This window comes from Rattus rattus, chromosome 11 (genome assembly GCF_011064425.1).
Source record: "Rattus rattus isolate New Zealand chromosome 11, Rrattus_CSIRO_v1, whole genome shotgun sequence".
Lineage (NCBI taxonomy): Eukaryota > Metazoa > Chordata > Mammalia > Rodentia > Muridae > Rattus > Rattus rattus.
Window position 1 is genome coordinate 24,433,564 of NC_046164.1, and position 26,100 is coordinate 24,459,663.

General features: G+C 39.1%; 1 protein-coding gene across 3 annotated transcripts in view; it reads left to right on the top strand.

Moving 5' to 3' along the window:
- Slc30a9 (solute carrier family 30 member 9) overlaps window positions 1-26,100 on the top strand; it is a 52,421-nt gene that overhangs the window by 15,394 nt on the left and 10,927 nt on the right. For 2 of the 3 annotated variants that reach the window (XM_032917161.1, XM_032917163.1), the window contains exons 3-11: window positions 9,745-9,804; window positions 10,915-11,014; window positions 11,441-11,533; window positions 11,832-11,914; window positions 13,278-13,336; window positions 15,928-15,995; window positions 17,408-17,510; window positions 21,525-21,580; window positions 23,561-23,696. In XM_032917161.1, the coding sequence (XP_032773052.1) occupies window positions 9,745-9,804; window positions 10,915-11,014; window positions 11,441-11,533; window positions 11,832-11,914; window positions 13,278-13,336; window positions 15,928-15,995; window positions 17,408-17,510; window positions 21,525-21,580; window positions 23,561-23,696 (758 nt within the window). The remainder of the gene's footprint in view (window positions 1-9,744; window positions 9,805-10,914; window positions 11,015-11,440; window positions 11,534-11,831; window positions 11,915-13,277; window positions 13,337-15,927; window positions 15,996-17,407; window positions 17,511-21,524; window positions 21,581-23,560; window positions 23,697-26,100) is intronic. The other variant, XM_032917162.1, reaches the window with a different exon arrangement.

Sequence of the window (26,100 nt, forward strand, 5' to 3'; positions counted from 1 at the left end):
TGTTTGATTGTGTTTTCCTGTAATTCTTTTTAAGGGATTTTTTGTGTTTCCTCTTTAAAGGCTTCTACCTGTTTACCTGTGTTGTCCTGTAATTCTTTAAGGGAGTTATTTATGTCCTTCTTAAAGCCATAAAACATCATCATGAGATGTTATTTTAAATCAGAATCTTAACTTTTTGGTTTGTTGGAGTATCCTGGACTTGCTGTGGTGGGAGAACTGGGTTCGGAAGATGCCAAGTGGCCTTGGTTTCTTTTGGTTATGTTCCTGCACTTGCCTTGCCATCTGGTTATCTCTGGTGTTAGCTGGTTTTGCTGTCTTTGACAGTGGCTTGACTCTCCTGCACTCTCAGGTGTGTCAGCATTCCTGGAAGACCAGCTTTCTCCCAGCAGGATCTGGCCAGAGTGGGCTGTGGCACAGGGTCAGCTCAGGGTGCAGACGGAAACCGGAAGGATCCTATCCCAGACTGCTCCAGGAGGGTCCCTTGGAGCAGAAGTGGTAGTCCTACCTGTGCTCTCAGGTGTGTCAGCACTCCTTGGGGACCAGCTCTCTCCCTGCAGGATCTGGGCACAGAGGACTCTGGCACAGGGTCAGCTCCAGGCACAGACAGAAACCGGAAGCTGTTGTTTTGGTTTTTAGTTTTGCTTTTTTAATACTCTTTATTTTGAGATAAGATTTCATTACATTGCCAGAATGGCTGGCTTTAAACTTACAGCAAGAGTCTGCAGCCAGGCTTTCTGCTTCTCAGACAGAAGACAGAACTGGGTGGGGAACAAATATGGCACCTGACTGATGTAGACTCCTTTGCCAGTGTCACGGCACTGCCATACTTAGAATTGGGGTTTCACAGACAATGCCCCAACAGGGTACCTGTCAGTATCTGAGAGGAGGCCTGAGCAGAGGCTGGATTTGAAAATTTGGAAGGATAGATTGTTGCAAAATAGCAAACAGATTACAAAGGAGGGAACCTGAAAGCAGAATTAATGACAGGGCTTCTTTCTTTCTTCCTTTCTTTCTTTCTCTCTCTCTCTCTCTCTCTCTCTCTCTCTCTCTTTCTTTCTTTCTTTCCTCCCCCCTCCTTTTTTTCCCTTTTAATCCAGAGCCTTGAAAGTGCAAGAAGATATTATTTATATTTTCTAATGTAAATAATACTTTTAAAAATGAGTGGACGAACTAATTAGAACTTGGTAATTGAGTTAATGAAAGAAAAAGTCATGTGAAGAAAAATGCCAGTTGTGTAAATGATGTCATTGATTTCTAAAGTCACAAACACAAGGCTAGCAAAATGGCTTAGTGAATAAAGGTAGTTGCTGCACAAGCTTAAGGGCCTGTGCTCAGTCCCCATAATCCAGGTACAGTTAGAAGGAAATAACCAAGTGCAGAGTGTTCCCTGATTTCCACACCTGTGCTGTGGCGTGTGCATGCACTGTCCTCTCCCCCATAATAAAACAAAGTTTAAAAAAATTGCAAATGCCAAAATGAGAGGACATTTTTAATAAAATGAATTGATTTTGGACATCTAACCCTTAGGTACCCAATGTGGTGACCAGTTAAGTGGTTAACTGTGCTATGAATCTGCAAGCCCACTGGTTTCATAATTGCCAGCCTATTGTTGAAACATCCTCTTCCCTGAGCTGGATTACTGCAGTAGTTGTCTCCCTGAGAGTTGTGAGTCTGTTGCTGTGAAGAGAACTCTGGCCAAGGAAACTCTTATAGAAGAAAGCATCTGCTTGGGAGCTTACTTACAGATTCAGAGGGTAGGGAGTGTGGTGGCAGATGGGAAAGCACATGTGCATGGCTGCTGGAGAGGACCTGGTTGGCATGCAGCAAACAGAGAAAGAGATACTGGGCCTGCTGTGGGCTTTTGAAACCTCAAAGCCCACTCCCAGCAACACACCTCTTCTAACAAGGCCACAGCTCCTAATTCTTCCCAAACAGTTCATCAGCTGGAAACTAAGCATTCATACATGTGAGTGTGGCCATTCTCATTCAAACCATCACACCCTGCTTCTACTCTTTCCTTCTCTATCTACTTTCACGAGAGCAGAATGGGCTTTAAAAGTAGATCATATCCCTTCCTTTTAAAGCTTCCCCCTTGACTTCCATTTATCCACGGGACAAAAAAAAAAAAAAAAAAAAAAAAAAAATCAGTATCTTCACTCTCAAAGTACTATACTGTGATGGATATTCCTGGTCAACTTGATTACATCTATGATTAACTACATGGTAGGGCATGCTTATGCGAAATTTTTTTTCTTTTAAATTTAAATCATTTGAAGTGGGAACACCCACTTCTATTCCAGATCTTTGAGTTGGGAAGACTCTCCTTTAATCTGGGCCAAGCCTTTGGCTGGCAGCCTATGTAAAGGATCTGCAAGAAGAAAGCTATCTTTGCCTACAAGCCAGGTCTATTCCTTCACTGGCATTAGAGCCTACTTCTTCTGTATCCCAACATATACTGAAGACCAGCCTCCTGAACTGAACAGCTGTGGCTTCTTGGACTCCATTCTAGACAGACAGCCATTATTGGACTAGTTGGACTATAGCCTGTAAACCATTCTAATAAATCCTCTGACCTCCACATACATATCATAGCACACATGTATGTGCACTCACACGTGTGCCCATATGTGCACATATCATTGATTGGTTAAATTTTTAGAATTGAATATTACTGGTTGGAGGAATAAAAAGTGTAATGAGTCTCTTAGTTCCAGAATTCAGACTGTGCTTATTATAAAGACACAGTAAAGAAAGCGACAGTTGCTGAGATGATACAATTATGGGCAAACAGATCATAGAGTGGGCTTCTCAGGGAAGCCTAAACACAGGAGGAAGTGTACAGTGTCACTTCCACTATATAAAATCTTTAAAAGTTACAGTTTTGGTTTGGTTTCCTTTTTCTCTGCTTAGTATAATAAAAGTTTTAGTTTAATTGTCTTATAGTAGAAATACACTGTCTGTTGACATTTTTATTTTGGACTCTTTTTCAGGATTTGCCTAGGCCAAATTAGACCTTGTTAGCTATCAGATAGACACCAAGTAATTGCTTGATTGAAAGATAATTTATATACTTAAGAGTTTGAGATTGACTTTTGAATAATTCAAATCACATGATAAGTCAGGAATGGCTCATTAAGCAGCAGAGGCTTGCTAAGACATCCTTAAATTTTTAAGAGCATTCAGATGGTTTGAGTTTAGTAAAATTAGTTTTAATTTTACTAATGACAGCAGATGTGTGGCAAACAAATGTCTAGAGACATTCATGGATAGAATATCTGATTATTTGTGGAAATTATGGAGGAGATTCTATACCAGCAATGTAGTGTCAGTTTATTAAGATGGTTGTGGTTTGTAAAATAAGCATTCATGCATGTGTCTGAGCCATTTCTAACCTCCTTGTTTTTGCTTCATAGCATTATATTTATAGTAACATCTAGACAGTTCAGAATGAGAATATTTACAAGTTTCCATCTGAGAGCAACTTATTTTATGTGCTTTGGTTAAATGATCATTGTCGGGGGGAAAGTGGTGTTTTGGAAGCTTTTGACAGCAGATTTCAGTTTAGACAGAATTGCTATGAGCCTGAGACCAGCTTGTTCAGTACCAGATCAGATGCTGTCTCAAACAGACAAAAGAAAATAGCATGATGTTCTAGCTTCCATTTCATTTCATAGGCCTTTAAGAGGGAGAAGACAGAAAAATGATAACTAATTTATAGAGGTAAAGGAGGACTGAGGGAATTGTTCAGACGATAAAGTGTTTCCCATTAAGTGTTCACTGGAGTTCAGACCCCCATAACCCACATAAAGACAGATGCAGTAGAGCATCTATGTTCCCAGCATCCCTACAGCAAACTGGTAGGTAGAGATGGGAGAATCCCAGAAGCTCACGGGCCAGCTTGCCTGGCATATGCAGCAGCAAACAAGAAGAGGGTAGAAGGAAGAATTAGCATCATGAATTGTCTATTACATCTACAGTCACATTAAAATGTGCACATACACAGCACACAGACATCCCACACATGCATTACAAGAGAGTGAGAGACAGAGACACAGAGAAAGACACAAACACACACACAGAGAGAGAAAGACAGACAGACAGACACAGACAGATAGTCAGATTGAGAGACTGAGAGAGCACGTGCACACAGTTTTTAGAATTTGAGACAAACAAGATTCTTCAATTACAATGACTTTGAGCTAGTTGGGAATGTTGGCACATGTGTTAATCTTAGCACTTAGGAGACAGAGGGAGGATCTCTGAGTTTAAGGGCAGCCTGGTTTACACAGTAAATTCCAGGACAGCCAGAGCTACTTAGTGAGACTTTCTCAAAAAACCAAAACCAAACAAACCAGAAAAAAATCACTACATTTGGACTACTGAGAAGGATAAGAAGAAAGGAATCCACCTAGACATCTTGTCTAGGGAAACCAGGTTAGTAAAACAGACCAAGAAACAATTCAACCTAAAAGTTGGCAAACAGAGAAGCCAGTTGTTACTCATTTGAAACAAACATTTTATATCAACAGTATGCAGAGACCAAGGGAATGATAGCTTTGGAGTCATGTACCACACTAATAAAAATGTCTTAAGTTTCGATCCTTTCTCCTTCCATTTCTAAAATATCACCTGTGCAGTTACAGGACCCTTCGCCTGTTTCCTTATAAAGAGGAAATTGTAGTTGTGTGACTTTGAGGGACATTATAACCTCTTTGTGCTTCAGTTTCTTCAGGTAGAGATAATGAAGCCTCTGCTAAAATGGTTTGTGGGAGTAAATATAGTAATGCACACAGGTCCATGGGATGAGCACACACAGGGTGAATGCTGAGTAGATGTGGGTACGCATTGAGCTATGATTAAAACATGGAATTCTAATTGAATGGGTTCAGGTTATAATAAAGAAGATGTTTTAGGAGTGAATGAGGTTTTTATTACAAAATATACACATACATTGAAAGATTTTCCAAGTTAGAAAATAAAATTAGAATCTTGGAATTTAATTATCATGCTAAGAACGTTTTCTTTTTGATAATGTCCTTCTCAGATTTGCATTTGCCATATGAGTCTATGTCATTTTCAGCTTTAGTACCTTGGTTTTTTGGTTGGTTTTTGTTTGTAAGAAGAGGCTGGGGATACTAAAGAGATGGCTTATAGTTAGGAGCACTTACTGCTGTTGTAGGGTCAGTGCCAGCACCAGTGTCAGGTAGCTTCACAACCAGGGGATGTAATGCTCTCTTCTGGTCTCCATGGACTCTGCTGCGTGTGGTGTAGCCAGACTCACACAGACACATGCACACACAGGATTCATAAGTAAAGCTTTTACAGCGAGGGAAAGGAATAGGTTAGCATACTTGTGTGTTCTAGATTATTTAGTTTTGTCTCTTTTTGAACTTTGTTGCAGTAGCTTTCTGTGTAGTCTTAGTAGTTTGTCTGCTTTTTCATTAAGTTATGTTGCTAGGTTTATCCTGACGTGGTGTGTTTGTGTGCTTTGGTGATTTTCTAAAGGATAATTACAGCACAGACTGTTGAGGCTGTTGTGTGAATTAAAGAAGTGACACCACACTGGTGTCTGGCATACAGTGAGGGCCTAGACAAGATAGCCATCGTGAGGTTTGCCTCACTGCTTATAGAAGAAAACAGTGCCACTGTTCTTTTGCTGATGGGCAATTGGCTGGTTGCAGTTTCTAAAACAACACAAGTGCTGCTGTGAATACCATGTGCGAGTATTCGGTTGTCCTTGTGTGAGGATTTCTTGATTCATTGACCTGGAAGACTTACTGAGTTGTAGTTCTGATAGGCATTGTGCCTGTTCCCACCAACAGCCATATTCTCTCTCTTTGTGCTTCTACCAAAATCACGTGTTGTGGTTTTTCATTTTCCCCAGTGCAATGGTTGTAAAATACAATCTTTGGTTTCATTTGGATTCTGCTAGTGAAATAATCACCTTTTCCTATGCCTAATGGCAATGCATATTTGTGTTTCCATGCAAGTTTGTTCTAGTGCTCATTTTAATGAACTTTTTCTTACTCATCTGGAAGAAGTTTTAAAATAGTCTTGATACAAATCAAACTCTGTTTGTTGGAAATAATGTCTCCCAATTTGAGACATTATTTTCCTTCCTTTAAAAAAAAAAAGAGGTTTTATTTGTGCACTCTTGTGTGCATGCAGGTGCCCATGGGAGCTAGAGAGGGTGTCAGATCATCTGGTGTTTGAGCTATGGCAGTTATGAACCACTATGTGCTTCGTACCAGATTCTGCAGAGCAGCAAGGCCTCTTTTTTTTTTTTTTTTTTATTAACTTGAGTATTTCTTATTTACATTGAAAGTGTTATTCCCTTTCCGGTTTCTGGGCAAACACCCCCTAATCCCTCCCCCTCCCTTCTTTATGGGTGTTCCCCCCATCCTCCTCCCATTGCCGCCCTCCCCCCAACAATCACGTTCATTGGGGGTTCAGTCTTAGCAGGACCAAGGGCTTCCCCTTCCACTGGTGATCTTACTAGAATATTCATTGCTGCCTATGAGGTCAGAGTCCAGGGTCAGTCCATGTATAGTCTTTAGGTAGTGGCTTAGTCCCTGGAAGCTCTGGTTGCTTGGCATTGTTGTTCATATGGGGTCTCGAGCTCCTTCAAGCTCTTCGAGTTCTTTCTCTGATTCCTTCAACGGGGGTCCCGTTCTCAGTTCAGTGGTTTGCTGCTGGCATTCGCCTCTGTGTTTGCTGTATTCTGGCTGTGTCTCTTAGGAGTGATCTACATCCGGCTCCTGTCGGCCTGTACTTCTTTGCTTCATCCATCTTGTCTAATTGGGTGGCTGTATATGTATGGGCCACATGTGGGGCAGGCTCTGAATGGGTGTTCCTTCTGTGTCTGTTTTAATCTTTGCCTCTCTATTCCCTGCCAAAGGTATTCTTGTTCCCCTTTTAAAGAAGGAGTGAAGCATTCACATTTTGATCATCCATCTTGAGTTTCATTTGTTCTAGGCATCTATGGTAATTCAAGCATTTGGGCTAATAGCCACTTATCAATGAGTGCATACCATGTGTGTTTTTCTGTGATTAGGTTACCTCACTCAGGAGGATATTTTCCAGTTCCAACCATTTGCCTACGAATTTCATAAAGTCATTGTTTTTGATAGCTGAGTAATATTCCATTGTGTAGATGTACCACATTTTCTGTATCCATTCCTCTGTGGAAGGGCATCTGGGTTCTTTCCAGCTTCTGGCTATTATAAATAAGGCTGCTATGAACATAATGAAGCACGTGTCTTTTTTATATGTTGGGACATCTTTTGGGTATATGCCCAAGAGAGGTATAGCTGGATCCTCAGGCAGTTCAATGTCCAATTTTCTGAGGAACCTCCAGACTGATTTCCAGAATGGTTGTACCAGTCTGCAATCCCACCAACAATGGAGGAGTGTTCCTCTTTCTCCGAGATCCTCGCCAGCATCTGCTGTCACCTGAGTTTTTGATCTTAGCCATTCTCACTGGTGTGAGGTGAAATCTCAGGGTCGTTTTGATTTGCATTTCCTTATGACTAAAGATGTTGAACATTTCTTTAGGGTGTTTCTCAGCCATTCGGCATTCCTCAGCTGTGAATTCTTTGTTTAGCTCTGAACCCCATTTTTAATAGGGTTATTTGTCTCCCTCTTGGTCTAACTTCTTGAGTTCTTTGTATATTTTGGATATAAGGCCTCTATCTGTTGTAGGATTGGTAAAAGATCTTTTCCCAATCTGTTTTGTTGGTTGCCGTTTTGTCCTAACCACAGTGTCCTTTGCCTTACAGAAGCTTTGCAGTTTTATGAGATCCCATTTGTCAATTCTTGATCTTAGAGCATAAGCCATTGGTGTTTTGTTCAGGAAATTTTTTCCAGTGCCCATGTGTTCGAGATGCTGCCCTAGTTTTTCTTCTATTAGTTTGAGTGTATCTGGTTTGATGTGGAGGTCCTTGATCCACTTGGACTTAAGCTTTGTACAGGGTGATAAGCATGGATCGATCTGCATTCTTCTACATGTTGACCTCCAGTTGAACCAGCACCATTTGCTGAAAATGCTATCTTTTTTCCATTGGATGGTTTTGGCTCCTTTGTCAAAAATCAAGTGCCCATAGGTGTGTGGGTTCATTTCTGGGTCTTCAATTCTGTTCCATTGGTCTATCTGTCTGTCTCTGTACCAATACCATGCAGTTTTTATCACTATTGCTCTGTAATACTGCTTGAGTTCAGGGATAGTGATTCCCCCTGAAGTCCTTTTATTGTTGAGGATAGTTTTAGCTATCCTGGATTTTTTGTTATTCCAGATGAATTTGCAAATTGTTCTGTCTAACTCTTTGAAGAATTGGATTGGTATTTTGATGGTGATTGCATTGAATCTGTAGATCACTTTTGGTAGAATGGCCATTTTTACTATATTAATCCTGCCAATCCATGAGCATGGGAGATCTTTCCATCTTCTGAGGTCTTCTTCAATTTCTTTCTTCAGAGTCTTGAAGTTCTTATTGTACAGATCTTTTACTTGCTTGGTTAAAGTCACACCGAGGTACTTTATATTATTTGGATCTATTATGAAGGGTGTCGTTTCCCTAATTTCTTTCTCGGCTTGTTTCTCTTTTGTGTAGAGGAAGGCTACTGATTTATTTGAGTTAATTTTATACCCAGCCACTTTGCTGAAGTTGTTTATCAGCTTTAGTAGTTCTCTGGTGGAACTTTTGGGATCACTTAAATATACTATCATATCATCTGCAAATAGTGATATTTTGACTTCTTCTTTTCCGATCTGTATCCCCTTGACCTCCTTTTGTTGTCTGATTGCTCTGGCTAGAACTTCAAGAACTATATTGAATAAGTAGGGAGAGAGTGGGCAGCCTTGTCTAGTCCCTGATTTTAGTGGGATGCAGCAAGGCCTCTTAACTGCTGAGCCATCTCTCTCGCACTTCTCCCCTCCCCCCCTTTTTTAAAATGGGATCTTTTGTTGAATGGATTTTCTGAATTTTAATTTACTGAATTTTTCCCCTTTAAGTTGCTTATATCCTGCTTGCAAATTTTCTTTCTGAGCATATGGTGTGCTGCTGTGATTTCATCATTCAAGGAACTTCAGCAGAGCACTGTAAAATGGAGCCCATTGTGGGCTGCGTAGTGACCCCTGATTCAGAAAAAGAAAGGAAATCCTTTTCGTTTATAACAGTTTCTGGGGTCTACATTTAAATGTGTTGGCATTTGAATTTGTAAGTTTTGTTTTTTTCTTTTTTTGTTTGTTTGTTTGTTTGTCTATAGTGGGAGGTAGGCACCTTTCTTTTTACCTTCTACCTTTATTAGTGTTTTGGGGGGGTGTGATTGGAGGTACAGTTGTCTAACGCCACTTAAGAGACATCTTTTTTCTCTGATTGTTGCGTCTAAAACAGTGGAAGAACTCCTGGTGCCTTTGTTTCTCTGTTTTAAATGCACCTACACTTTGACCATTGGCTGTAACATCTCACAGGTTTGTTTTCCCCTTTAGAACAAGTCCTTTTGTCAGACTTCTGAAAGGCTTTGCTTTGTCTTTAGTTCTTGAAATGAGTCCAAGCCTTTTCTCCTGTAGTGTATTAATGAGGGGTAAGTAGCTTTTAAGAAGTTTAGTACTTTTATGTTTTATAGGATAAATTAAAATAGTTTGGGATAATATAATTGTTAAATAATGCTTGATTAAATTGATAAGTTATAGTTTTATTTGAAAGCAACTCTTCAATATTAAGCTTGTTTTGATAAACTTTACAGAAGAAAATATAGGTGCAGAACTCAAAGCTCCACTTAAGCAAGATCCTCTCCAAGTCAGAGGTAAATATATTTTATTAATGTGTTAGTATGTGGGTATGAATAAATATACAGAATTTCTGTAGAAGTCTTTAACATTATTCTAAGCATATAGTTATAGCTTGCTTTTAGATTGGGCATACATTTTTATTCTATTTATATGATACTTTATGCTGAAGTTTATTTTGCATTTTGTGACAAGTATTTTAAAAACCTAAAGAACCACAGTCATCAGTTTGCTTGATTATTTTCAGAAGAGCAGTGTTATTAAGGAGTGTGAGGTTAATACCTTCAGTTGTAGTGTGTGTAGATGTAGGCGGAGTTGGCTGGTTTTTTCTTATTTTCTCCAAAGCAGCCAATTCATGAAGTCATAGCTCTGTGGGATTCAGAGCACTATGGTGTAGACAATACAAGGCTCAGTTTTGGCTCTGACATTTACTAGCTGTCTGATCTAAGGCAATTAAACCCCTTTGACATTTAGCTCACTTCCCTATAAGATGGTAAAAAAAAAAATAAAACTTACTCATCAGAATGACTTTGAAGATTCTGCGTATAAATGGTTAGGTAATGAAGAATCACCAGCATTGGACTGCATGTGTGACTTGCTTGTGATTGCAGCCTGTCAGAGGCTGGAGCAGGATCCCACCTCACATAGTGAAGCCTCTAAGAAAGAAAGTCAGTACTGGATAGCAGTGACCACCACCACCACCATCATGTTCTGGACTGGGATAGGCCAGCAGAAGTTACTTAGCTATTTTGAAGGATTTTTTTTTTTTTTTTTTTTTTTTTTTTAAAGAACTAATCCTTTTAAGGAGAGAGATGATTTTCCTTTCGGTTCCAGGATAGCTCATACCCAGATTTTTAGTTTTAGAGTAATGGAAGTAAAGTTCCTTAGAGAATTGAAATTCAGACAAAAAGTAAGGCTATTATTTCAGCATCAATTAGAGATGAGCGATGGAGAAAAACACTAGATTTATGAGCCATCATAGTTTTCTATTCTGGGGGAGACATTTCCTTTTCCTTGATACCATCTTATGTATCAGGAAAAAATAATGTGTCTATGGAATTCTACAAGCATTCATCTTCAGGAGGGCTTTCAGTGTACTTACATATTTCTTTATGTTCCTGGTTTAGTCAAAGCAGTCCTTAAGAAAAGGGAGTATGGATCAAAATACACTAAGAATAATTTCATCACTGGAGTAAGAGCAATCAATGAGTTCTGCCTTAAGTCCAGGTACAGTATTTCTTTCAGTTGTACTCTGCAAATGCTAGGCAAGTGCTCTACCACTGAGCTAAATCCCCAACCCCTGTTCTTTACATATCTTAAAAGTGCCTGTGGTTATGTCCATAGTACAAGTACTCATGAGGGAGTTGTAACACCCATCCAGCTAGTGATCAGGCCTGACCCTGCTAAGTTTCTGATGAGACGCTGTACATTCAGGGTTGTATGTAGAGAAATGGAATCTGTGTACCATGTTCTTTATCAGTGATACTTTTTTTTACTGTCCAGTATATACTTTATATTAAAAGTGCTATCTTTAAACTGATGTTTAGAATCGATCCCTTCATTCAAGATGGGACTCAGTGTAATTGTTTACTGTCCTTAACCTATAAGCTTATAAGCATTTTCTGAATAACTTCAACACTTTTATATCTCCAGTGATTTAGAACAACTTCGAAAAATCAGGCGACGAAGTCCCCACGATGACACTGAGTCCTTTACTGTGTTCTTGAGGTCAGATGTGGAAGCAAAGTAAGAACAGAATTCCTTCACACCAGAGTGCATGCTAGATTTGAAGTTATAAAAGCATCGTAAACAGAATCTTTCCTTGTTGATTTTGTTGTTTGTTCTTAGTTGTCATCTACTTGTTGAGTACACATAGCCTTACCAGAACATTTGTGGATAAGTTTATGTGAATTGCTTAGCTTTGAGTGCCTTTTTTGTATGCTTTCTATATATTTATACTTATATTTATTCATTTATACTTAAGTATAATCATAATAAAGTAAAGAGTCCTTGGTGTTGACCATGTATGTATATTTATACATAGAGCTCTGGAAGTTTGGGGAAGCCTTGAAGCTCTTGCCAGAGAGAAAAAATTGCGTAAAGAAGCAGAGATAGAATACAGAGAACGTAAGTATTGTTAATTCAAGTCTGGGTTTGTTGGGACATAACATACAAGAGCAGTGCTCCTCCTAGCAGGCAGTCTCTCTTGCTAGCACTTTCCGCTTTACTCTGTTGCTGCAGCAAATGCTGGTTTCACCATGGAATTATTTTAAAAACAGAATCAATTTGTTTTTCTCTTGATAACTTTCTAGGTTGGTAGCAGGAAGTAGAAGGAAACACTTTGTAGTTTCTGTGGGACAGCAGTAGTAATGTTACGGATCTATGTAAAGATCGCCATCATGATAGTGGTAGCACTGCTTTGTTACAGACAATACTGACTCAGCCACTACATTCATTTACTCATTGATTCCTTCATTCAGAAAATATTTCAGAGTCCTAACATGAATAAGAAACTCCTTCAACTACAGACATACGTTAAGACTCAGAGAAGTGAGTTTAGTGGTTTAGAGTTTAGATTTAGGGCAATATAAAATTTTACATGATTTGAATTATATATTTAATTGATACAAAAGTATTTTACATATTTATGACTCAAAAAAGAATGTAGTTTGATTTCCCAATACCCCCAAAGAACAGAAATATAAAGAATGATTTTATTTTCTTTCCTAAAGCAATTGTTATTGATAGTTTGGTTTTATCCTTTCAGAATATTTCTAATACATTTTAAACTCTATATACACACTTTTAAATAGATTCCTTTCATTTATTTGAATGTGTGCATGTCTTCATGAGTGTATGCATACAGGTGCAGGTATCCTCTGAGTACTGAAGAGGGCTCCAACCTTTGGAGTTGAAGCTAGAAGCAATGTGAGATAGCTAATGAATATGGATGATAGTGCTGGTATCCAAACTCTGCTTCTCACATTCTTAACTGCAGTGCCATCTCTCCAGCACTTTGTATGTGCACAGTTCAACGTCATCTAAATGGGAAGGTACCATGTGTATGCATACACTTGGACATCTTGTTCTTCATAGCTATCACCATAATATCTGTGGCAAGAAACCTCCTGGATACATTACTTCAAAGGAGGGGGATGGTCAGGGTCTCATATAACACAGGCTAGCCTCAAATTTGCCGTGTAGCCAAGAATGACCTATTCAGGAACCTGTCAACGACCTATCCAGTGACCTATCCAAGAACTCCCAATCCACCTGTTTCTACCCCTGAATGCTAGGATTACAGATGTGTGCTACACCTGACATGGTTCTGAGAAGTGAACTTTGTAAATGATAAGCAAGCATTTTACCTACTGAGCTACACTTTTAACCATTTAATATAATCTTAAAGAGAATAGTTGTATTAATATAATTAATTACTGGTTAGTAAGAGTGTATATGATCTATACTACTCATCTTCTGATTCCTGTAGGGCTGTTTAGAAACCAAGGAATACTAAGAGAATATGGTGATTTCTTGGGAAACACAAAGGTAAGGATATCTTTTTAATATTTTGTGTGTATTTAACAAACTTGGTACATGTGAAATGTCTATGATCATAATCCAAGAAATTCTAGGAAGTCTTTGATTATAATCTATGATTTTTCTTGAGCACATTATAATTATCTGAACTTCCATCTTCATTTTTAATTTTCTTGAGATTAACATTGTGACATGAGTTTCCTAAGATTCTTAAGCATATATAGATAAATGAGGATGTTTGCTTAGGTTTTTAGCGGGATTTTCTGTTTCTTTCATATCTTACATCTGTCATATGCGTACACACACACATACACACACACACACACACACACACCCCTACGATGTATATAAAAACACTTAATAGCCTTTGTCTTTACTCCTACTTCTGACTCAGCATTGAGACTGCTGGCTCTCTGCTTTTGCTCAGGAGGGCACCCTGGAAAAAGGACATTACATAGCTAGTTTGATCGTTCCTTATCATGCGCCTGAACACAGTCAGTGGGCGCTGTGTGACTCATTAGTACACTCTCCTCTGTAATCTAGCTTAGTGTACGCCTTTCCCCATTCCCAAGTTCCCTTCAGCCTTACCTTTTGCCTCAGTACTGACCCTGCTTCATACATCACTGACAAAACAAAACAAGTGTACAAGTGGTTCCTAAGGTAAAGTGGCTCACTTTGTAACTTATCAGCTTGATAATGTGGAATCATAAGCATGGCTCTTCTGTTTCTAATTTTCATGTAGTGTTAAGTAAGTTATAATCAATATTTCACTAAAGTGGGCTTCGTTCTAGATGATTTTACTCAGCGTTAGGTGGATATAAGGGTCCTGAATACATTTGAGGCAGGCTAGGTACACTCTGGTTAGCTTACATGGCTTAAGTGCAGTTTCAATCTACATATTGTCATTTGCAGTGGTTTAGAAACCTAGTCCTATAAGTCAAAGACCATTGCAATTTGATGGAAGGACCTCATGTTTTCATCATCAGCTTTCCAGACTTTTATCCACACATGCTCTTAAATACTATTCTTTCTACGGAAAGTTTTCTTTCCCTATTTCACTTCCTCTTGTCTCTTAAATTCAGTCTAATTGAGTTTTCATCCCACTGAAATGGCTCTTACCAAAGACACAAACCATACCCAAGATTTCAAAGTCATCAATGTCCAGAATAGACTTCCCATTTCAACTTGGCTAGGAGGGGTCTTCCATCAAGAAGTTAATGGTGGGTATGTTGATGGTTCCGGCATTGAGGAGGAAGAATTAGGGGGATCTCTTTGTGTTCAAGGTTAGCCTGGTCTACATAGTGACTTATAGGTTGGCCAGGGTGTGCTTGTTCTTGTGTTCGTTCTCTCTCTCTCTCTCTCTCTCTCTCTCTCTCTCTCTCTCTCTCTCAAAAGAAAAGAAGAAGTTAATGCCATAGTTAATGTTTGGCACACCAGCACTTGGAAGGCTAAAGCACAAAGATTACCACACATTTGAGCTTGCAAAGGCTACAGAGAGAGACTTTTTCTCAAAACAAACCAAAGGCTGCCTATGCAAATTATCTTTTGTCTGGGCTGCATTTGAGACTTGAGTCCCGTTCACACAGTTCAGAACTGGGTTAGCTGACCACTGTAGTTGGTCTTAACTCAAGCTGCCCCTCTCTCCATGCTGACTCTGGTTTGTTCCTGAGCTCTTTCTGAGTGCAGCCCTCAAGAGCTGTCTGAAGGTTGCAGACTTTTCATGTCTCGGGAGCTAGAATTTCTGCTGTGTTGCAAGCTAAACTGTCACTTGTTACAGTGTGGAATAACTTGGGCCGGTGACTTAGGCTGCCTCTTACATCTGTTCATAGGGACAGTCATGTTTGCAGAAATTGCAATGCCATCTTTATGTTTGTTACTTTGTGTGCACTCTTCCTGTTACACTCTCTGTCTCATGGGAACTCTAGCAGCAAGAACTAAAGTCACAGTGTCCTTGGTTTATCAGACGCATTCTCTCATCAGAGCAGTAGTGCACCCTCTGTAATCTTCTGCAACGTCCCTTTAATCCATTTCCCCTTTAATTTGTTCTACTTTCTAATCCCCTTCCTTGGGATCCTGACTTTGTGAGGAGCCTTTAGAGCCTTGAAAATACCTTTATCTCCTGAGTAAGTTTAGCCCCACAGTCACAGTATCGCTCTGAATGAAACAGTGCTTCTTTGAGCATTTGTGTTTCTTTCCCTGGGAGTCCTGGCGTCTGCTGTAATGCCTAAAACTTAATATTTACTTATTGCTTGTGCATATGTGTGCATATGCCGTGGTGCTACTGTGGAGGACAGAGGACAATTTGCAGGGGACTTTCCTTCTATTAACTGGGGAAAGGCTTGGTGACAGTTCTTTTTTTTTTTTTTTTCCGGAGCTGGGGACTGAACCCAGGGCCTTGCACTTCCTAGGCAAGCGCTCTACCACTGAGCTACCAACCCCGCCCACACCTCCTTTAAAGAGACATTTGGATGAAGAGTTTAATAATAAGCCTCCTTGATTAGAGGTTTTGAGAGAAGGTAAATATTGTGCTGTGTCAGACCCACTGCCTACTCTTCTTCTCTGAGAGACTTTTCTGGTCTTTGTTCTTTCTTGTCTTACAGCCACGCTCCAGAGCGTTCTCAGTGTTCCTTAAGGGACCAGGAAAGGTGGTGATGGTTGCTATTTGCATGTGAGTTTTCTAAAACAAGGCTTTTAAAATAGAATATATACCCTTTAATTTGTGTTACCTTGAATATACAAATGTATTGCTTGGTGGTCAGCTGCACATAACTGACTGTAGCTATTACGTATTTTAGAAGGAAGTTGACCTGTGTCATGCATGGTCCAGTGAAATGATTTGGGAAGGGTCCAGGTCCATTTGGACATTTGTATTGGGTTTTGTGTATTTTTGAAGTGGATATGTTTGCCTGAAAATACTAGTTGGAATTTATCAGACTTGAGCTTTTAAAGTTATATTGTCCATCATGACTCAGGTTATAGCTACTACTTAACTTTGGGAGAAACTTAATGTTTTTATAACTAACTTTTTTCTCCTCTGGCTTCTTGATTCTTATTTTATTTACCTTTTTTTTCCAGCTTATTATTCATTTTAGGCTGTATAAAAGCATTAATTTTGTAATTCAGTAGTTTTTTCTTTCTTAAAATGCATATTTTTAGGATAAAATTTTATGAAATTATGATAGAGTTTAGAAGCATATATGTGATCCTTGTAGGATTAGAGCATTAGACTAGAGAAATGCTTGTCCAGTAAATACTAAGGATGATAGTATCTAATTAGAATACTTAGAACAGTGGTGTCCAGGTTTCTGCTTGGACAGTGAGGAAATGTTACTCTGACAGGAGTAGGACAAGAAGAGAGAGAAAGATATTTGGTTTTTAGTTCAAGGTATCTCTAAGAGTGTCTGTCCTTGAGTAGATGGTCAACAGGGTTAGTTCTGTTTGCTGGGAGAATAGGGGTAATAATTATAGCCTTCCTTATGAGAAATGTATGTAATATATAAACTAATTAGTATCGTATCTAGTGCATAATATGTCCTCGATAAGTATTATTGTTAATGTATATTGGTCTCAAGCTCAAGAGGAAGACTTAGAGTAGAGATAGAAAGTTGTGAATTATAAGTCTGCAGATGATAATTAAAACCATAGTGTAGGGCTGGAGAGATGGCTCAGAGGTTAAGAGCACTGACTGCTCTTCTAGAGGCCCTGAGTTCAAATCCCAGCAACCACATGGTGGCTCACAACCATCTGTAATGGGAGTTGATGCCCTCTTCTGGTGTGTCTGAAGAGAGCAACAGTGTACTCGCATACATAAAAATAAAATAAAGACCTTAAAAAAAAAAAAACCAGAGCGTAGTTAAGATTACCTGCTGGGTAATATATGTAGTGTCAGAAATTAAAAGTCTGCAACATATAGCATTGCCTCTTACTTGTGTACTTAATGGTATTATAATTCCTACTTTTCATATTTATACCTGAACTGTAGGAAGTTGCTTTTAATAAAATCTAATATAAAATCAGTTAACTTTTGGTAGAAAATATTTTAATTCAAACATAATGCTAAATTGTTTTCTTTCTCCCTAGTAATGGCTTAAACTGCTTCTTTAAATTTCTTGCCTGGATTTATACGGGTTCAGCAAGTATGTTCTCAGAAGCTATACATTCATTATCTGATACTTGTAACCAGGTAAGAAGAAATACTTCATTCATTTTAAGTTAATTCTTACAGGCTTTAGTCAGAAAGTTATCTGTAAAAAAATATTCTGCAGTTGGCTTTAAAGAAAATGCAAGTTTTTAATTTGGGCATTTAAGAACAATGGCTTTGTATATGTGGGTTCTGCGTCTGTGCTTCCATATCCTCGCAGTCAACTGTGGATTAAAAATACAAGGAAGATATGGGCCTGTTACACACACCCAGCGCTCAGGAGGAAGAGGCAGGTAGATCCCTGTGAGTTTGAACCCAGACTGATCTGTATTATTTAGTGAGTTCCAGGGCAGCTGGGGCTACACAGGAAGACCCTGTCTCAAAACACACACACACACACACACACAGTGCGGCGGAACACTGTCTACATTGTACAGACTTTGTCCTTATCTTTTTTTCTTGTTTTAAATGTTTGTTCATTTTGTGTGTGTGGATCTTATGTCTGCATGTATGTTATGGGTGTCTGATGTCACAAGAGGGCATGAGCTCCCCTCAGACTGGAGTTACAGAGCCTCCATGCAGGTGCTGAGACTCACACCCAGGTCCTCTGGAAGGGTAGCCAGTGCTCTCTTAATGGCTGAACCATCTCGCTAGCCCCATTCCTACCCCTGTTATTTCTAACAAGAGGGTTTAACAATAACGTACATATAACTTTATATTGGATGAGACGGGAAGTAATACACATGCAATTTTAAACTAGGAGAGATATTTGTAATTAGTTGAAAATCTATTTTATATAAAAAACTAAAGCATTGAAAATTTAAGTTTACTGGGCTTGGTGGCCTACACCTTTAAGTCCAGCACTTGGGAGGCAGAGGCAGAGGCAGAGGCAGAGGCAGAGGCAGAGGCAGAGGCATCTCTGTGAGTTCGCGGACAGATCTGTTTTACAAAGTGTGTTCCTGGACAGCTGGAGCTACATAGTAAGACTCTGGAAAGAAAGAAAGGAAGAAGAAAGAAGGGAAGGAGGCGCCTAATTTAAGTCACCTCAAGTGGCTGTGAAACTAATCTTTGGTAATGAAGGACAGCAGCACACAGAAGAACAGCCTGGTCGCAGGCTGACTATGAGTAAAGCTAGAGTGCTATTGACTGGTTAGCATACTTTCAAATTAGACTACTAATTTGAATTCTTTCCCATGAAGATTTAAAAAAAATTAAAATAGCCTTTAAAGTCTCTTTACACCAAATTGTGAATACTTAAAACCTAATCCTTTGTAAAAAATACTATACAAATTTTACTTACATATTTGTGTCTCATTTTAAAGTCTATGTTATCCTTTCCATATTTATTTATAGAAGATTTATGTTGGAACAAATTTGAGAGAATTTTCAGTGAAAGGTACAGGTAGAGGAATGGATATTGAAGCCTGCTATTTTAGCTCAGTGGTGAAGTTGGTGATTAGTAAGTGAGACGCCCTGGCTTTGGTCCCCAGCCCTGCCCAACCAAAAAGAACACTGAAGATAAAGTTTAAGGAATAATAAAGAACAAACAGAGCAGTCTTCTTTACAAATTAACCATAAGAATACATCCACTGTCAAGTAGACTAGAACCTCTGTAAAAGTAAAGGGAGAGGTAAGCAGTTACTGTTAGGGCTGGCAATCTTTACCTGGGGTTTGACTTCTTTTTTGTGGGTCTTGTCTATGAGGTATGTGTGGGTGTGCATGGTATGTACATGTGAGGAGCCAGAGGTTGACATAGGTGTTTACCTTAATTGCTTTCCATCTTATCTATTGAGGCAAGTCTCTTACTTGAGCACAGAATTCACCAATTTAGCTAGATTAGCCAGCCAGCTTATTCCAGAGTGTCTCAGCCTCCCAGGGGCCACGGTTACAGGATAGCTGTCATTACCCCCACACAGCATTTAGGTGCTGGGTATCTCAGCTCCAATGCTCATGCTTGCATGGGAAACACTTTACCCACTGAGCCATTGGTAAATACTTAATAACCACTTTCAGTGTAGTGTTATTCCAGTCAGTCACGGTGTTAAGTACAAGGAGAATAAATGGGAAGGGACATGTAAAAACAGCCTTTAAGAGCTTAAAATCTTAAGGACACAAGGATAAATAGTTATGAAAAAAATGAATAGTTTTAGTATTAATTTTTAGAACATTGGAGATAAATCTTAAGTTCTATAAAATATTGTCCTACTAGGTTTATTATTGCCGTGATGACAAACAAGTTGGGGAAGAAAGGGTTGGGGGTTGAGGATTTGGCCCAGTGGTAGAATGCTTGCCTAGCAAGCGCAAAGGCCCTAGGTTGGTTCCCAGCTCAAATAAAAAAAAAAAAAAAAAAAAAGGGGAAGGGAAGAAAGGGTTGATTTGTCTTACACACCTTGTAGTCCATCACTGAAGGAAGTCAGAGCAGAAACTCAAACAGGGCAGGAACTGAAGCAGAGGCAGTGGAGAGGAACTTTTTATGGGCTTACTCCTTCTAGCTTAATCATCCTTTTTTATAGAACCCAAGACCACCAGCTCAGGGTTGGCATGGCCTACAATGGGCTGGACCCTCCCCCATCAGTCACTGATTAAGAAAGGGCTCTTCATACTTGCCTACAGCTCCAGCTTAGGGAGGCATTTTCTCCTTGAGGTTCCTTCTTCACAGGAACTTGTATCAAGTTGACAGAAAACTAGCTAGTATAAATGTATGGGTTTTAAAGACTTTGATAGCTTTTAACTGAAGGAATAACCATGAAAAATTGAGTAAAAAGGTCAAGTTGCAGAATATTATGTCTACAACTTCTTTAACCATGAATGACTCATAGAGATTGAATTTAGTCTTTTGCTGCATCAACAATAAAAACCTAGACAAAAAATATAACTGCTCTCAAACATTCAAACAGAAACAGAGACCATACTTCTGAGATGAGATGTGATTTCTCTCTGTCTTTGCTTAGAAATACCTTTTGAGTAATGGGCCAGAATGAGAAATAGCAGAGTTCCTCAGAGGGAAAAGCTATGTAGTAAAAAAAGAGTACATACTCTGCATAGGGATCTTCTTGAGTGTTTGCTGGATGTTAAATTGCCCAGTATAAGCTCACGTACATACCGATCAGTACTCTTCAGGGACATACATAGAGATTCTCCAAAACAGAATCAAGTGAGCTCAAGCAATATATAAAGGTCATAGTATAGCCAAGTAAATCTTGTTCTGAGAACGTAACGTTGGTTTAACAGTCAAAATGAATAGATACAAAGCAATTTACACTACCAGCAAACACAGGATGACATTTAAATTTTCCATATTATAATAGAAATAATAGTATCACAAAACATTAATAAATTTGGCAAAAGGTAGACAAAACTTTTACACTGCAGCTGTAAACTATTATGGAGAGTTTTAGAAAGATCTAAAAAAGGTCTGGGACATTGCTCAGTGGTGAATGCTTGCTTGGACTCTGCAAGGCCGGAGGTTTGATCCCCAGGACCACTGAGGACAGGGAAATAGAATGGGAAAGCGTTCACTGTGGGTAAGATTGTGATCTGTAGACCGAATGCCTCCCAGTCATTCCAAGCCTCATGAGTAGTTAGTTCATCTAGCACTTTCCCATGTCAATACGGAAAACTGAACTTTGGGCTTGCTATGTTAAACTGCTCTGGAAGCCGTTTGTGGGGTTGACCATTTATGTTGCATTTCCTTGCTGATGGAATTTTAGATCCTGTGGTTATTGCCTTGGTTTGTCTTGGTATGGTGTCCTTGTTGTGAGATGGGTCTCTGTGCAGCCCAAGATCCACTCAAACTTGAGTCTCCCCTGCCTTACACCTCTTCATGTGAGTGCTAGGGACATGCCCAGCTGTCTTTCACGTTTTATCCTTTTAAACAATGTAGTTTTGAGTCCCCTTGGTTTATCTGTATTTTTCTAAGTCCTGAAACTAGGATTTCTTGGCCATTTATGTGCATCTATGATTCCTTGGTTGCTGTTCTCTCCGTCATCCAAAGTGACTTACTCACTGTGTTCTCCATCTTGGTAATGAGTACTTACTGCTTGCTCTTCTCCATAGGGTTTGCTAGCACTGGGCATCAGCAAGTCTGTTCAAACACCAGATCCTTCTCACCCGTAAGTCATGAAATAAAACCAACAATTTCAGGGATTTGAAATTATGTAACATCAAGTTGTTCAAGATTTGGCCATTGTCTTTGTAGCGAGTAAAGTGTAAGGGTCAAAGTAAGTTCAAGGCATAACTTGAAAATGGAAATGAAATTACTTTTATGTTTTCTAATGCACCCTAGAGATGGTCTCATATTTGGTAATAATAAAATACTTACCCTAGGGTTCCGTTTTACTTTGTTTCAAGGAATATATTTCATCTCAAACTTAGCTGGCTACATAGTCTAAATTTTGATGTTAGCCTTTTACAGTGCATATTTCATACTCTTTCTTTAATGCTTTTATTATCATTGAGAAATCTTTTGACAACATTTCCAAGTTAGGTATTTGTGAAGTGAGGTTTATGTTAAGAGTATATGCAGTGCGCGCGTCAGTGTCCTGAGGCAGATCTTTAGCTTAGTTGCACTGTCAGCATCCACCCCAGCGTTTGCGCTCCTTACTTCCTGTTATTTTAACTAGCTCCATTAATACAGACTGATCAAGTTAACTAGCTCCATTAATACAGACTGATCAAGTTAACTAGCTCCATTAATACAGACTGATCAAGTTAACTAGCTCCATTAATACAGACTGATCAAGTTAAGGCAAAAGATGCACCTTTATCTCTGTGAAGATGTCCATTTTAGTGCTTTACAAATACCTTTTCTTACTTGAACCTGGGGCACTACTTTTCATAATATAGCAGCACATTTAATGTTTTAGAGTTATAAGTTATCTCATAAAGAGCAAATGTTAACTAATTGCACATCTACTATGTTTTACTAAATCTTGAAAGAAATGTTTTCCTTACTGATTTTCTGTACCAAAAATTTAAATAAGGGGGTAAAAATTTAAAATTTTATGTTCCAAAAATTGCTTAAGTATTTTCAATAGCCCATTTTAGCACTACCTAGTACAGTGACTGAGTTTGGCTAATAATAAAGGAAATTTAGATATGGCAGCCACACGGTACTTAACGTACCTGGCAGTGCAGGTCCACATAACACAGGTTCTCAGTAGGAACTCACAGTGCAAGCCAGCCTGGTCTACACAGTGCAGCTAGGGCTACACAAAGACATCTGGTTTCAGTGCCCACCGCCAAACAACAAAAAAAAACAAACCTGAAAGAATAAAACTCAGAATCCTCAGTGCCTTCAAAAGACGTAAGATCCGCACAAGTTAATTTATTCATCAATTCAAATCGGCATTTGGTTGAGGTTACTTTGGAGAAAACTTTAAAAACAATTTTTTTCTAAGTCAGATTTGTAGAACATTGTTGCATCAGTAAACTGGAATTCTCTTTAGGTAGACTGTATCTTTGCACAAAGGTAATTCCAGTAATAATTCCAAATTCAGAATCTCTGTTTGAATGTCTGTACCAGAGTGTAGTCATGTTTGAGGTTAGAGTGCATTTCTCAGGAAACATTTCTACTTCTCATGTCATAGTTTTCAAGTGTCCTGGGAGTGCTGTATTGGTACTTAAAATAATACAAAGTAATGGTTCATTTTGACCAAAGATAGTTAGAAAGATAATTGATGTTTTCAATATTATCCATGAAAACTTGCAGAAAACTGAATTATTGGTTCAGTTGTGTGATAAACTCTTCAGAGCCAGCAGTAAGTTTCAAGTTCAAGATTAAGAAATGAAATTATCGGTAACATTTTCAAAGATCTTGTATTTTTCCCATTTTGTATATTGTTTTTTAATTAAAATTTGAACTTAAGGGGTTGGGGATTTAGCTCAGTGGTAGAGCGCTTGCCTAGCAAGCGCAAGGCCCTGGGTTCGGTTCCCAGCTCCGAAAAAAAGAAAAAAAAAAATTGAACTTAAATAGTATTTAATATATAAAACTATACCAATTTATTGTCTAAAAATGTTATTAGATTGACTTATTAAAGGATTTGAAAGTTAGTATTCATTTTTGCAAACTATATGATCTTTTTATCTTTCAGGTATGGCTTTTCAAATATGCGCTATATTTCTTCATTGATTAGTGGTGTTGGTATTTTCATGATGGGCGCAGGACTCTCTTGGTATCATGGAATCATGGGATTGCTTTATCCTCAACCAATGGAATCCCTTCTATGGGTGATCTTCCTTTCCCCCACTCTCACTTTGGAATCCTGTGACTTAGTGGAAACCTTTGCCATAGTGTATTAGAAGACAGAATTTGCCTCTTGGCTGTGTCACACAATTTAGTTAGTTGTGGTTTTGTTTTACACACGAGTGTTTATGATCTCTGAATCCACATAATTGGGTGATTTTAGACAAGTTTTACTTACTTCATGTGTATGGTTGTTTTGCCTGCATGTGTGTCTGCACCACATGCATGACTGGCACAGACCGAGGCAGAGAGGATGCTGGCTCTCCTGGGACTGGGATTCCATCAGCTTTGAGCTGCCTCGTGGGTGTTGGGAACAAACCCAGGGCCTCTGATAGAGCAGCCCGTGCTTCTAACTGCTGAGCCCTCTCTCTAGCCCTTAATTTGGTGATGTTAAGCAGGAGGCTCTCCATAGGATTTTTTATTAAGCACATCCTTTTTAATTAAAAGCTTAGGCAGTTTTACAGACTTTTCTAGAGATGCTTTTGAAAAACAAAAAGAATTCCATGCACTTCGAGTGCCAAGAGTGGTATTATATTAGTAATTACAATTTCCAGTCACTTGTCATAAGTGACTACATTTAATGGTAAAGCAAAATGAAACAGAGTTTTTGTTTGCTTTTTGTTTTTGTTTTTGTTTTTCCTCTGAGGTCTCCATCAGGAAGGTCTGCACTGGGGAATGGGAAAAGGAAGATGGTCACATTTAGTTTTGTCATACCAGGGCTCTTCTGATCTCGGCTGTGCTGGAACAGTTTAACTGGGCAGGGAAAGACAAACACTCACAGTGTGCTCACTGGCCTTTGCAGATCCTTGAACACTGCCTGTCTTTCATGGACACGCTGTTTGCCTTGGTTAGACTCCTTGGGGCCACACAGACAGGTCATATGCTGTCCCCTCAGCTTCTGTGTCACGGGATAATTTCAGGCATGTGGCAGAAATACTTCTTAGGCATTTCAGAAGACTCCAGCTCAGGTCCCTATGCTAAGACCTATGTGCGAGGGATTTTACTTTCTGTGGGGCACTGTGGTTTTTTCTCTTTTCAGCCACCCTCAGTACCCTTGCCTGCAGATTATGTCAGATACAGTTTGCCATACTCGCCAAACTCTTGGGTGGACTTATTCAGCCTATTGAGCAATCTCAGCAACTCAACACATTGATCACAGAAACATTCACCTTCGGCCTCCTTACTCTCCAATTTGTCTTTATTACGGCTAGGTGTAAAGTCAGGGTGTGGTCTGATGGTCACAAAGAGACCCCTACCTCCTTCTGAAAGCCCCAACAGATTAAATACTTTATTCTGCTGTTCGAACATTCTAGAATGAGAGTGAACTTAGAACTTTTGAATTCTAGAATAGTATATAAGCAGTCTTATTTTAACATTCTATTACATATTTATGTAATAACAAGTCAGTTAAACTAGTCTTATTTTGGGGTTGGGTATTTAGCTCAGTGGTAGAGCGCTTAAGGCCCTGGGTTCGGTCCTCAGTTCTGGGGAAAAAAAAAAACTAGTCTTATTTTGTTTCGTTGTTGTTTGGTTTGCTTTGACACCCAGACTGGCCTTGAACCTTTGAATTCCAGCCTTCTTATTCTCCTGCACTCCCTGTGCTGGGATTACAGGCAGATACCACCATGTCTGGCCCTTTTTTTTTTTCTTTTTTCTTTTTGAGATTTATTTATTTATCCTATATGAGTACACTGCAGCTGTCTTCAGACACACCAGAAGACAGCATCAGATCCCATTACAGATGGTTGTGAGCCACCATGTGGTCATTGGGATTTGAACTCAGGACCTCTGGAAGAGCAGTCAGTGCTCTTAACCACTGAGCCATCTCTCCAGCCCTCCTACTTTGTTTTTAACCATAACCATTTTTTTTAACATTTAGTGTAATCAAAGGGACAAGATTTGCCTCTACTATTCTGAACTTGTTATTAGCCCTTTAATAAGCACAGCATCTTGTTGTCCTAGCAATATCTAAATTGAACAGCATCATTTGACGGGCCAGAGCAGTTTTGGAATTAGAGAGTAACTGTAATTGCAGTTGTGCTGAAGTGTTCATCTGTCTTGTCTTTGGGTACATGAGTAGGACCCCATGGAAGGAGGCACTTCGTTAGCTAATGGACTCAGAGGACTGTAAACTTGCTTAATAGGTTTTGCTTCAGGGTCCTTGACTTGGGGCGCTTTTCTTTTTATTAGAAATTTTTTTCCTTTTATTTTTGTTTAATTAAAAAATTTTTTTCAGAGTAGCCCTAGTTGCCTTGGAAACCACTCTGTAGACCAGACTGGTCTTGAACTCAGAGGTCCGCCTGCCTCTGCCTCCCAAGTGCTGGGATTTAAGGTGTGAGTGACTGTACCTGGCTTGGGTCCATATTTTATTGTCTCCTGTTTCCCAAC